Below are 11,797 nucleotides of genomic sequence, written 5' to 3'. Positions count from 1 at the left end.
GAGAATAACTTAATGATATGAGGTGGGCCCTTGGTACCAGCATTTAAGACACCCACATCGCATGCTGGAGTGCCTGGGTGTGAGTCCCAGCTCTGCTCCCATTCCAGCTTCCTGCTGCTGTGCACCCTGGGAGGCAGCAGGTGATACTGGCTCAAGTGCCTGGTCCCTGCCGCCCCCGTGGGAGACCTGGACTGAGTTTCTGGCTCCTGGCTTCACTGGGCCCAGCACCAGCTATTGTGGGTGTTTGAAGACTGAATCAGCAAGTGGAAGCTCTGTCTCTCTCACCTTCTCTCTCCCTGTCTCTCTGCCTCTCAAATTAAATATTTAGTAGATAATGAGTTTATATAGATAGAGTGAAGATGAGGCAAAATGTTAACAATATGCATAGATCTTCGATACTTTTCTGTCAATTTGAAATAATTTCAAAAACAAAATGTGAAAAACAGTATGTTTTCTGGAATAACTGCCAGTATAACTTCTGATGAATCATTTCTGACCGGACAAAGGAAGAAAAGCTTCTTGGGTTAGGTTACAGAGCTAGCACCACTTGGGAAATTAACTCCTGTCTCATGGACAGGCGATCACAGTCAATGACTTTTTAACTTAAATTATACAAGCTTCATATATTTCATATATAGATTTAGAAACATAGTAGGACTTCCTCTCTTCCCCCCAACCTTGGATTCCCAGTCTTAATTTTGTTTAAAGATTTATTTATTTATTTGAAAGTCATAGTTACAGAGAGAGAGGAGAGGCAGAGAAAGAGAAAGGTCTTCCATCTGCTAGTTCACTCCCCAGTTGGCCACAATGGCTGGAACTGCCCCAATCCAAAGCCAGGAGCCAGGAGCTTCCTCTGGGTCTTCCTACATGGGTGCAGGGGCCCAAGGACTTGGGCAATCTCTACTGCTTTCTCAGGCCATAGCAGAGAGCTGGATCGGAAGTGGAGCATCGGGACTTGAACTGGTACCCATATGGGATGCTGGCACTACAGGTGGCAGCTTTACCCGCTATGCCACAGTGCCACCTTCCCATTCTTAATTTTTAAAATAATCTATCATCAATATACTTAGTGATCATATAGTTAACCCTACTCTACGTAAAAAGTTCAGCAGAGTATGAAGAGAAAAAAATAAAAGATTATTCCTCAATGGAAGAGACAAGGGTTATAAACACCCATTCTCCAAATGTCTATTTTACTCCAATACATTACATTTCAGGTATTCTATTAGTTGCATCGGATCAGGAAACACATATGATATTTGTCTTTTTAGGACTGGCTTATTTCACTAGTATAATGGTTTCCAGTTGCGACCATCTTGTTGCAAAAGACAGGATTTCGGCCGGCGCCGCGGCTCAATAGGCTAATCCTCCGCCTGTGGCGCCGGCACACCAGGTTCTAGTCCCGGTCGGGGCGTCGGATTCTGTCCCTGTTGCCCCTCTTCCAGGCCAGCTCTCTGCTGTGGCCCGGGAAGGCAGTGGAGGATGGCCCAAGTGCTTGGGCCCTGCACCCCATGGGAGACCAGGAGAAGCATTTGGCTTCTGGCTTCGGATCAGCGCGGTGCACCGGCTGCAGTGGTCATTAGGGGGTGAACCAACGGAAAAAAGGAAGACCTTTCTCTCTGTCTCTCACTATCCACTCTGTCAAAAAAAAAAAAAAAAAAAAAAAAAAAAGGGACAGGATTTCATGTTCTGTTATAGCTAAGTAGTACTCCATAGTGTACATAAACCATAATTTCTTTACAGCCAATAGTTGATGGACATCCAGGTTGGTTCTATTATCTTAGCTGTTGAGAATTGTGCTGCCATGAACACGGGGGTACAGATAACTCTTTCATACACTGATTTCCTTTGGTTTGGGTAAATCCCCAGGAGTGGGGTGGCTGGATCATATGGTAGGTCTATATTCAGATTGCTAATCTATCTCCATACTGTCTTCCACAGTGGCTGTACCAGTTTACATCCCCACCAGCAGCGGATCAGCGTACCTTTTCCCCACATTCTCACCAGCATTTCTTTGTTGATTTCTGTATAGGAGCCATTCTAACTGGAGTGGTTTGCATTTCCCTGATCACAGTCAATTATTTGGAAGCGATGCACATAAACTCTTTGCTACAGGGTGTCACACTTGCAGTCAACTCTGCTAAAACACAACCCAGCACAGCAGGGCAAGGACATTGAAACCTGTTTGGGGCAATGGTCACGCTAATTATCCTGATTCCATCAGTTCACAACGTGTCTACGTTAAACACAATATCATCCTGTACCCCATACCTATTGATTAGAAGTGAGTGTTTGACCTAGTAGTTCAGACACGGATATCTGAGTGCCTGGGTTCGAGTCCCGGCTCCACACGCGGCTGGTTGTAACGCACACCGTGGGAGGCAGCGCTAGCGCCTCCAGTACTTGGTCCTTGCCATCCATGTGGGTTGAGTTCCTGGCTCTTGGCTTCAGCTTTGCCCGGGCTGTGAAAGGCTCTCCCGCGTCCTGCGGCCGGCAGGGTGTCGCGGAGGGTCCCCCGCTGTCCGGCAGCTGCTCCGGCCCTGAGAGGGGTGGGCGTGGAGGTTCTTCCCGCAAAACAGCGTCTTCTACAACGCGCAGCTCGCCAGGCAGAGGCCAGGGCGGGATCAGGAGGCCCCAGGCCTGTGTCACAGGCGAGGGGCCGACCAGCAGGCCGAGGGCGCAGCCCCGGGACCGGGCCCAGGGCAGGACGGGTCCTGCCATCACGTGCACGACCCTCGGCTGAGGCGCTTCCGGGAGTTACCCCCGGGGTCCGGACAGCGGCTGGCGATCTAGCGCACCGTGGAGAGGCCGCCGCTCGGGGCCAGCCCGCCGCGGTTCTCCCTCAGGCCCCGACGGGTCCGCGTCGGCCCAGAGCCCGGCCGCCGGGCGACGACCCAGCGACCCCTCACCCCTTCGATCGCCCGGGGTTTACAAACCCAGCCGACTGGGCGAGCCCGGCCGCGGACGCCGAGCACGGCCCGGGAGCACCGGGCCCGGCTCCCCGCCCCTGCCCTCGGGGCGCCCACAGCGGGAAGCCGTGGGCGGCCGCGAGGTCTGCGCAGGCGCACTAGCAAGGCGCGGAGTTCCCGTAAGGGTCAAGGCCTCCTCGGGGCGTGGATTTCCAGGAACGGGCGTCACGGGGCTGACGGGTAACCGAGCCGCCTGCCGCTTTGTAACGCGCGCGCGCATGCGCCGTGGAGAGGAGTCGCGCCCTTGCAGAAGAGGGCGGGGCCTGCGCGGAGGGGCGGGGCGGCCTCTGGGGGCGGGGCCTGCGCGTGGCGGTGCTTTGGCGGGAGGGGCGGGGCCTGCGCCGAGGGGCGGGGCGCGCTCCCAGCCGAGCCGACGCGCTCGGAGGAGCGGCCCCCGGGTCGCCGAGGCGGGAGCGCGCGCCCGGGTTTCCAACGGGACCGCTGTGCCCGCCCCGTCCGCGGCGCTGCTGGAAGTGACTGAGGATGTGACTGGGGCGGCGGCGGCGGCGGCTGGCGGACGATGCTCGCCCTCCTGGGCGCGACGACCCTGGTGCTGGCCGCCGGGGCCTGGTGGGTGTTACCCGCAGCCGCTGGTGAGAAACGAGGGGGTTTCTGTGTGGTCCGGGGGCGCCGCGGTGGCGGCAGAGGGAGCTGTGCGGGTCCGCGCGCGGCCCGGCGTGAACCTGTGGGCTCGGCCCGGCGTGAATCCCTGTGGGCTGGGTCCGTGCGCGGCCCGGCGTGAATCTGGGCTGGGTCCGTGCGCGGCCCTGAGTGAATCCCTGTGGGCTCGGTCCTCGCCGCGGCCCTGCGTGAATCTGTGGGCTCAGCCCGCGCGCGGCCCTGCGTGAACCTGTGGGCTCGGTCCGCGCCGCGGCCCTGCGTGAATCCCTGTGGGCTCGGTCCGCGCCGCGCCCTGCGTGAATCCCTGTGGGCTCGGTCCACGCCGCAGCCCGGCGTGAATCCCTGTGGGTCGGTCCACGCCGCGGCCCGGCGTGAACCTGTGGGCTCGGTCCACGCCGCGGCCCGGCGTGAATCCCTGTGGGTCGGTCCACGCCGCGGCCGTGAGTAAATCTGTGGGCTCGGTCCACGCCGCGGCCCTGAGTGAACCTGTGGGCTCGGCCCTAAGTGAATCCCTGTGGGCTCGGTCCACGCCGCGGCCCTGCGTGAATCCCTGTGGGCTGGGTCCGCGCGCGGCCCTGAGTGAATCTGTGGGCTTGGTCCACGCCGCGGCCCGGCGTGAACCTGTGGGCTCGCGCGGTCACAGCTTTGAGGTCTCCGTGCACGGAGCATTCGCCTTGACAACTGCCCAGAGTTCTGTGTGTGCGTTGGGAAGCTCATCTGGGACTCACTGGTCTGGAGAACTGCGGGAGTGTAGCTTGTAGGGCGTTAACCCACGCATTTTAAGGGCTCTCGTGCACGGAGCTTCCACCCGCTGTAGACACTGCCATCCTCCGTGTGCGGACCGGCGCTCTTAGAGACTGATTTGCCCGACGCCGTACAGCCAGTCTAAATCAAACCCTGAGAATCCGGCCTCCGAGCCTTGGGGCTCACCCAGACCAAACTTTTCCTAAGAATCTGAGTTCTTCATTTTCCACCTGTGTGTTAAGGGCCTGGCTATCTTTTATCTCTTTTAATTTACTATTTTTCCCCAAAAAAAGTAATAATTATATCTAAACAAAGCACGAATTCAAAGTTCAGATTGTAACGTTGCTCGGCCTGTTGAGAGCCACGACAGTATTCATACTTCTTAACCTGGGAGATGCACTTTTGGACCCTAGACTAAGAAAACTGTCAATCAGGGGAGGAGATTTTTATTCATGTTTGTTTTGATTCATGTTGCTATGGATATGCATGTTTGGATTTACATCAGACCTAAAAAGCTAGTAAACTCTGTGTTCAGTCAAGGTCAATCTGGAAGGCTGGAAGCAGCTAGAAGAGTTTGTGTTGAATTAAATGCCCGTTTGTACATTTTTACGTGCTGAATAGTTGAAATCAAATATTAGAAGGATATTGCTAATAGTAATGTAGTAAAATCCGTGGAAACTGGGGCCGGTGCTGTGGCACAGTGGGTTAATGCCCTGGCCTGAAGCACCGGCATCCCATATGGGCGCCGGTTCTAGTCCCGGCTGCTCCACTTTCGATCCAGCTCTCTGCTATGGCCTGGGAAAGCAGTAGAAGATGATGGCCCAAGTCCTTGGGTTCCTGCACCCACGTGGGAGATCTGGAACAACCTCCTGGCTCCTGGCTTCGAATCAGTGCAGCTCTGACTGTTGCAGCCAATTGGGGAGTGGGGAGTGAACCATCAGATGGAAGACCTCTCTCTCTCTCCCTCTCTCCCTCTCTCCCTCTCTCCCTCTCTGTGCCTCTCCTCTCTCTGTGTAACTCTGACTTTCAAATAAAAATAAGTAAATCTTTAAAAAAAAAAATCTGTGGAAACTAAGTAGAGTTTAATAACTATATTTCCAAGTGCCTGGCTATCAATTATTTGTTGATTTCCCAAGTACCAGATGTCTCTCACTCCCAGGACTCCATTCTTTAGCAATAGAAGGGTTGCATCCCTTTGGAAATTCCGGGCTCTGCCTCATCAGATTTCCTGTATCTTGCACAGCAGTACTAGAATTGGAACTTTCTGGACAGTATGCTTATAAATATTTCACGGGCCATCAGATTTTTTATTAAAGATTTTTATTTATTTATTTGAGAGGTAGAGTTACAGACAGTGAGAGGGAGAGACAGAATGGTCTTCCATCTGCTAGTTCACTCCCCAGATGGCTGCAATGGCTGGAGCTGGGCTGATCCAAGCCAGGAGCCAGGAGCTTCTTCCGAGTCTCCCACATGGGTGCAGGGCCCAAGCACTTGGGCCATCCTCCACTGCCCTCCCAGGCCACAGCAGAGAGCTGGATGGGAAGTGGAGCAGCTGGAATGTGAACCGTCGCCCACGTGGGTCTCCCACATGGGTAAAGTGCTCAAGCACTTGGGCCATCCTCTGCTGCTTTCCCAGGCCACAGCAGAGAGCTGGATTTGAAGTGGAGCAGCCGGAATGTGAACCGTCACCCACATAGGAGTCCGGTGCTGCAGACAGAGGCTTAGCCTACTGCACCAAGCACCGGCCCCAATGAGAGATTTTTAAAAGACAAAATGAAGAGGGTTACCTAAGTTGTTGTCAAAGAATAACGCATGGATTCAATGATTGGGTAGCAGCAGTTTGGGGCTGAACACACGGTAGTGGGCAGATCTCACAGAGGTGGCCTTTGGGCAAAGCTATAGTTCTAGGTCTTGGTAGAAGGTCGTGTTTTGGTGGAATCTCTTGCAATCATTCCCGCTGTTGGGCAGATCATGTGTGAGGACCCTCCAAGACCTAAGTATCGAACCCATCGGCAGATCCTGTACCAGTGCCTGAGCCCTCTTAGTCACACTTGTCACAGTGGTCACTGTTGGGCAGCATGGTCACCCAAGTGTCCCACTGCTGGAGGCCCTGTCACTACCAGGGCCCCGTTCAGTCCATCAGTTGTTGTGCAGGTGGGCCGTGGCCACGTGCTGCCAGTGCTCAGCTGATCCAGAACTTCACTACACGCTGGGAGTCTCCCCGTGGAGTTGGCCATAAACTCTTCCCCCCACAGACACTTTAAGCATCTGCTGGGTCCCATGTGGGTAAGGAAAGGGGAGCAGGACAAGAGGAGGCAGCGCACAAACTCACAGCCAGAATGGGTTTGTGTGTGTGTGTGTGTTGTTTTTGTTTTTGTTTTTGACAGGCAGAGTGGACAGTGAGAGAGAGAGAGAAAGGTCTTCCTTTGCCGTTGGTTCACCCTCCAATGGCCGCCGTGGCCAGCGTGCTGCGGCCGGCGCACCATGCTGATCCAAAGGCAGGAGCCAGGTGCTTATCCTGGTCTCCGATGGGGTGCAGGGCCCAAGCACTTGGGCCATCCTCCATTGCACTCCCTGGCCACAGCAGAGAGCTGGCCTGGAAGAGGGGCAACCGGGACAGAATCTGGCGCCCTGACCGGGACTAGAATCTGGTGTGCCGGCGCCGCTAGGTGGAGGATTACCCTGTTGAGCCACAGCGCCGGCCATGTGTGTGTTTTAAAGATTTATTTATTGGGGCTGGCGCTGTGGCTTAGCGGGTATGGAGACTGGTTTGAGTCCCAGCTGCTGCACTTCCAGTCCGGCTCTCTGCTATGGCCTGGGAAAGCAGTAGAGGATGGCCCAAGTCCTTGGGCCCCTGCACTCATGTGGGAGACCAGGAAAAAGCTCCTGGGTTCAGATCGGAGCAGCTCCAGCCTTTGTGGCCATCTGGGGAGTGAACCAGCAGATGGAAGACTTCTTTCTGTCTCTCTCTTTCTGCCTCTCTCTAACTCTGCCTTTCAAATAAATAAATCTTTTAAAAATATTTTTAAAAGAACTTGGGCCATCCTTTGCTGCTTTCCCAGGCCATAGCAGAGAGCTGAATTGGAAGTGGAGCAGCCCAGGCTCGAACTGGCCCCTACATTGGATGCCAGTGCCACAGGTGGAGGATTAACCTATTGTGCCACAGCACTGGCCTCAGGCCATCAGATCTTGATTCATCTCTCTGAGCCCAACTCCTGCCCTTTGGCTGCCTAGAATCTATGAATTCCAACAACCAGGATGTGTTCCAGGAAAACCCAGTCAGAAATAAGGCAGTTGACCACCAAAGGTGAGGGGTGCCCAAAGACAGAAGAAAGAAGTGGACAGATCCAACACTGGAGAAAGTGCAGCCTGGTGGGGAAGTGTGGTTGAGGGCGCCCCAAGACCAATGGCACCCCGCACTGTACAGCCACAGGGAGGGGATGGATGTGCGCACTCAGACGCTTGGCTCTCTGCCAACCAGAATGGGCTTCGTTTTCCCCAAGGCGCGTGAAGGGCTTTGAACACATTCCGGGTATTAAACACTCCTGCACACGGCACCCCACAGACCTCTGCATGGCTCTGCTTATCAGGTGGTTCCCGTATGCGTACCCAGAACAGCGATGCCAGCTGCTTTAGCTCTCATGGTTTTGTCTAAGGTGGTGTAGGTCGTGTCCAACAGCATCCCTGCAGGATGGAAGTCACGTTAGGAAACGAGGAATAAGGTTGTGTAGTCTGTTCAGGGATGAAGATTCAGTGAATTGGACTGTGAAGCAAAACACCAGGGGTAGGGAGACCTAATCAGTGCCTCCTTAATTTTATTTTATTTTTTTCCCAGAAAACGTTTTCTCAAATGTCCCTCTTTTGCCCGTCTTTGCGGAGAGGTGTGGAATAGAGGTTCTTAGCGCAAGAAGGAATTCAGACATGAGACAGAGGGTAGTGCCATCTGAGTGTCTGGGCTCTGTGCTCTGGTAGCTGCTGCTGCTTGTGACCACAGAGTCACAAAGAGATGAGTGGCCGTCGATGGTGCCCCTCTCCCGCTGTTCAAGCTCTCCCCACCTACCAGGTGTCTTCTAGGAGATCAAAAGGGCTGGCAGCCTTTATGCCCCTCTGCTCTGTCGCTTCGTTTTTCTCCTTTTTCATTTTTGGAGCCAGAGAAGGTTCAGACCAGGACATCCAAAAGCAGCTGCTTATATGGGAACCTTAGAAAGTAATTGTGCGTACTCGGGACACGGCTCAGGAAAGACTTAAAGTCTATACCTGACATAGAGACAGTGATTTGTTTTTAAATAATAATAACAAAAATCCAGCAAACTCTGGGGAAGAGGGAGAAACTGATTTCTAGAGTACTACATTGTTAGAGTCAAATTATCATAAGGCACACAAAGAAAACAGGAAGTATGGCCCATTGAAAGAAAAAAAAATCACCCTGAAAAAGACCGGGTGACTCACCTCCTGGAGAGACTTTAGAGCAGTTGTCTTGAAGATGCCTGGCAGGGGCGATCGTGGTGATTCAGGACGTTGAGCTGCAGAGGGGACTTCCACGTCCCACGTAGGAGTGCCTTGTCCAAGTCCTGGCTGCGCTGCTCTCTGTTCAGTTTCCGGCTAACACACCTCGGAGACAGCAAGATGATGGCTCACATAGCCAAGTTCCTGCCATCCACGTGGGAGACCCAGATGGAGTCCCTGGCTCCTAGCTGTGGCCTGGCCTTGCTCGGCCCCAGCTCTTGTAGGCAACCAGGGAGTGAACCGGTGGATGGAAGATCTTTCTCTGTCTCTCCTCTTCTGTCATTCTGCTTTTCACATAAATAAGTAAAATTTAAAGGGAGTGTGTATGTGTGTGTGTGTGTGTGTACGTGCTGTGGCGTAGTGAGTGAAGCCACCACCTGCAGCGCCGGCATCCCATATGGGCGCCAGTTCAAGTTCCAACAGTCCCACTTCCAATCCAGCTCTCTGCTATGGCCTGGGAAAGCAGTAGGAGATGACCCAAGTGCTTGGGCCCCTGCACCTGCATGGGAGACCCAGAAGAAGCTCCTGGCTCCTGGCTTCGGATCGGCACAGCTCCAACCATTGTGGCCATCTGGGGAATGAACTAGCAGGTGGAAGACCTCTCTCTATCTCTACCTCTGCCTCTCTCTGTAACTCTCTGACTTTCAAATAAATAAATAAATCTTAAAAAAAAAAAAAGATACCCAGAGAACTAAAGAAAGCAGAGAAAAATCAGGAAAACAGTTTATAAACAAAAATAAATTGTCCATAAAGATATAGAAACAGAAAAATTCTGGAGCTGAAAGGTTACAACTGAAATGAAAAATTCACAAGAGGGATTCAGAGGTCTGTTGGAACAGACAGAAAGAAATCTCAGTGAACTTGAAGCTAGGACAATGAAAATTATCAAGCCTGAGAAACAAAAAATACTGAAGAAAAGTGAACAGTCTAAGGGACCAGGAAAGATACCATTGCACAGACCGACACGTTGTGAAAGAGAAAAAGAGGGACAAGAGAATACTTGAAAAAATAATGGCTGAAAACTTTGCCAATTTGAAGAAAGACATGAATAGAAACATCCGAGCTCCAGGAGCTCCAAGTAACATGCACTTAGAGTCACCCACCAAGACACTTATCATCAAACTTGATTTTGAAGTAAAAAGAATCCCAAAAACAGGGAGAGAAGCAACTTGTTACATACAAAGAATCCTCAATGAGGTCATCAACAGGTTTTTTTATTCAAAACTTTGGAGCTCAAAAGTCATAAGCCTAGATATTCAAAGTGTTAAAAAAAAAAAAAAATCAGCCAAGAGTCCTGTGTCTAGCAACATGTTCTTCAAAAATGAGGGAGAAATGAAAGGATTCTCAGATTAAAAAAGAAGAAGAAAAAGAAAAAGTTCCATAGCACTGCACCTGCCCTGCAGGAATGCTTCAAGGAGTCCTGAAAGGTGAAAGGCCACTTGAAGCTTTATGAAGAAATGAAGATCTCAGTAAGTGTGAGCGCATGGAGAATTATAAAAACTGGTACTGTGACAACAGTTTGTAACTCCACATTCTGTTTTCTACCTAATTTAAAAGACTAATGCATTTAATTATGCTTAGAGGCACACAATGTATAAAGATAAAATTCTGTGACAGTAACAACTGAGGAGCAGAGCCTGTGAGTGTTGTTACGCTGATGTAACTGGATCAGAGCATCACAACTTAGGTGTTAAATGTAACCCCACAAAGGAAATAACTAGGATGTACACAGCAGAATTGAGAAAGGCATTCAGACATTTCACTATCAAAAGAAAGTCAACAAAAGACAAGACAGTAATGCAGGAGCTTAGGGACAAAGCTGTAAAGCATATAGAAAACAAAACAGAAGCAAAGCCCTCATCAATAATTAAATTGAAATAAGCTTGCCAGTCAAATGACAGAGACTGGCAGAATGGATAAAAACACCTGACCTAACTATTTTCTGTCTAGGAGAGACTGGATCTAAAGTAAAAGATTGAAAAAGATACTCTGTGCAACTAGTAGCCAAAAAGCAACAGGGGTGTGGCTATATTAATACCAGACGAAACAGACTTCAGATTTTATAAGGTTACATTATTAACAAAAGCTTCAATTCAATGAGAACATATAACAATCATAAACATCTATACCTCATGACACCTTCATAATATATGCAACAAAAGCTGACAAAATTAATGGGGAAAACGATTCTACAATGATAGGTGGAGATGTCAATACTCCCTCTCAAAAATGGATAGAACAACTAGATAGAAGAGGAAACCCTTATCTCCACCAAAGGGGGGAATATTTGAATTCATCTCCAGAATACACAGAGAACTTTTAAAACCTAGCAGAAACAAAACAGCTGGCTTCAAAAACGGACAAAGAATTTGAATAGACGTTTCTTTACAGAAGATACACGGATGACCAAGAAGCACATGAAAAGATGCTCGACTTCACTAATCATTATAGAACCAGAAATCAAAGCTACAGTGAGATACTACCACACACCCACTGGATGGCAACTGTGAAACAATAGCAGGTGTTGGCAAGGACGTGGAGAAATAGGAATCCTTGTGCACTGGCATTGGGAACAGAATGGTACAAATGCCATAGAAAGCAGTGTGGCTATTCCTCAGGAAATTTAGATCCCCATGTGATGCAGCAACTCCGCTTTTGCATATGTACCCAAAAGGACAAAAGCTGTCTCAGAGAGATAGTTGTACACCCATATCCATGGCAGCATTTTCCACAATAGCTGAAATGTAGAAGCAAATGATCGGAGTCCCTGGGTGGTAATAGCTGATGTGCATCGACCAGATACATACTGGGGTACTGCTCCGCCTTAGAGAGGGAGGCATTTGCTACAATGTGGTAAACACGGAGAGTGGGACAAGCAGCATAAGTCAGTCACAAGAAGATTAATCCTGTGTGAGTGCCACTCACATGAGATATTTAGAAACAGAATGGTGGCTGCC

The 11,797-nt window shown here is 50.9% G+C and overlaps 1 protein-coding gene across 1 annotated transcript in view; it reads left to right on the top strand.

The window, feature by feature from the left end:
- Window positions 1-3,416: 3,416 nt before the first annotated feature.
- Window positions 3,417-11,797, top strand: part of IFNAR1 (interferon alpha and beta receptor subunit 1) — a 29,453-nt gene continuing 21,072 nt past the window's right edge. The window contains exon 1 of the mRNA XM_062205952.1: window positions 3,417-3,562. Within this exon, the coding sequence (XP_062061936.1) occupies window positions 3,490-3,562 (73 nt within the window). The 5' untranslated portion in view covers window positions 3,417-3,489. The remainder of the gene's footprint in view (window positions 3,563-11,797) is intronic.

This window comes from Lepus europaeus, chromosome 2 (genome assembly GCF_033115175.1).
Source record: "Lepus europaeus isolate LE1 chromosome 2, mLepTim1.pri, whole genome shotgun sequence".
Classification (NCBI taxonomy): domain Eukaryota; kingdom Metazoa; phylum Chordata; class Mammalia; order Lagomorpha; family Leporidae; genus Lepus; species Lepus europaeus.
This window is presented reverse-complemented; position numbering and strand designations above follow the sequence as displayed.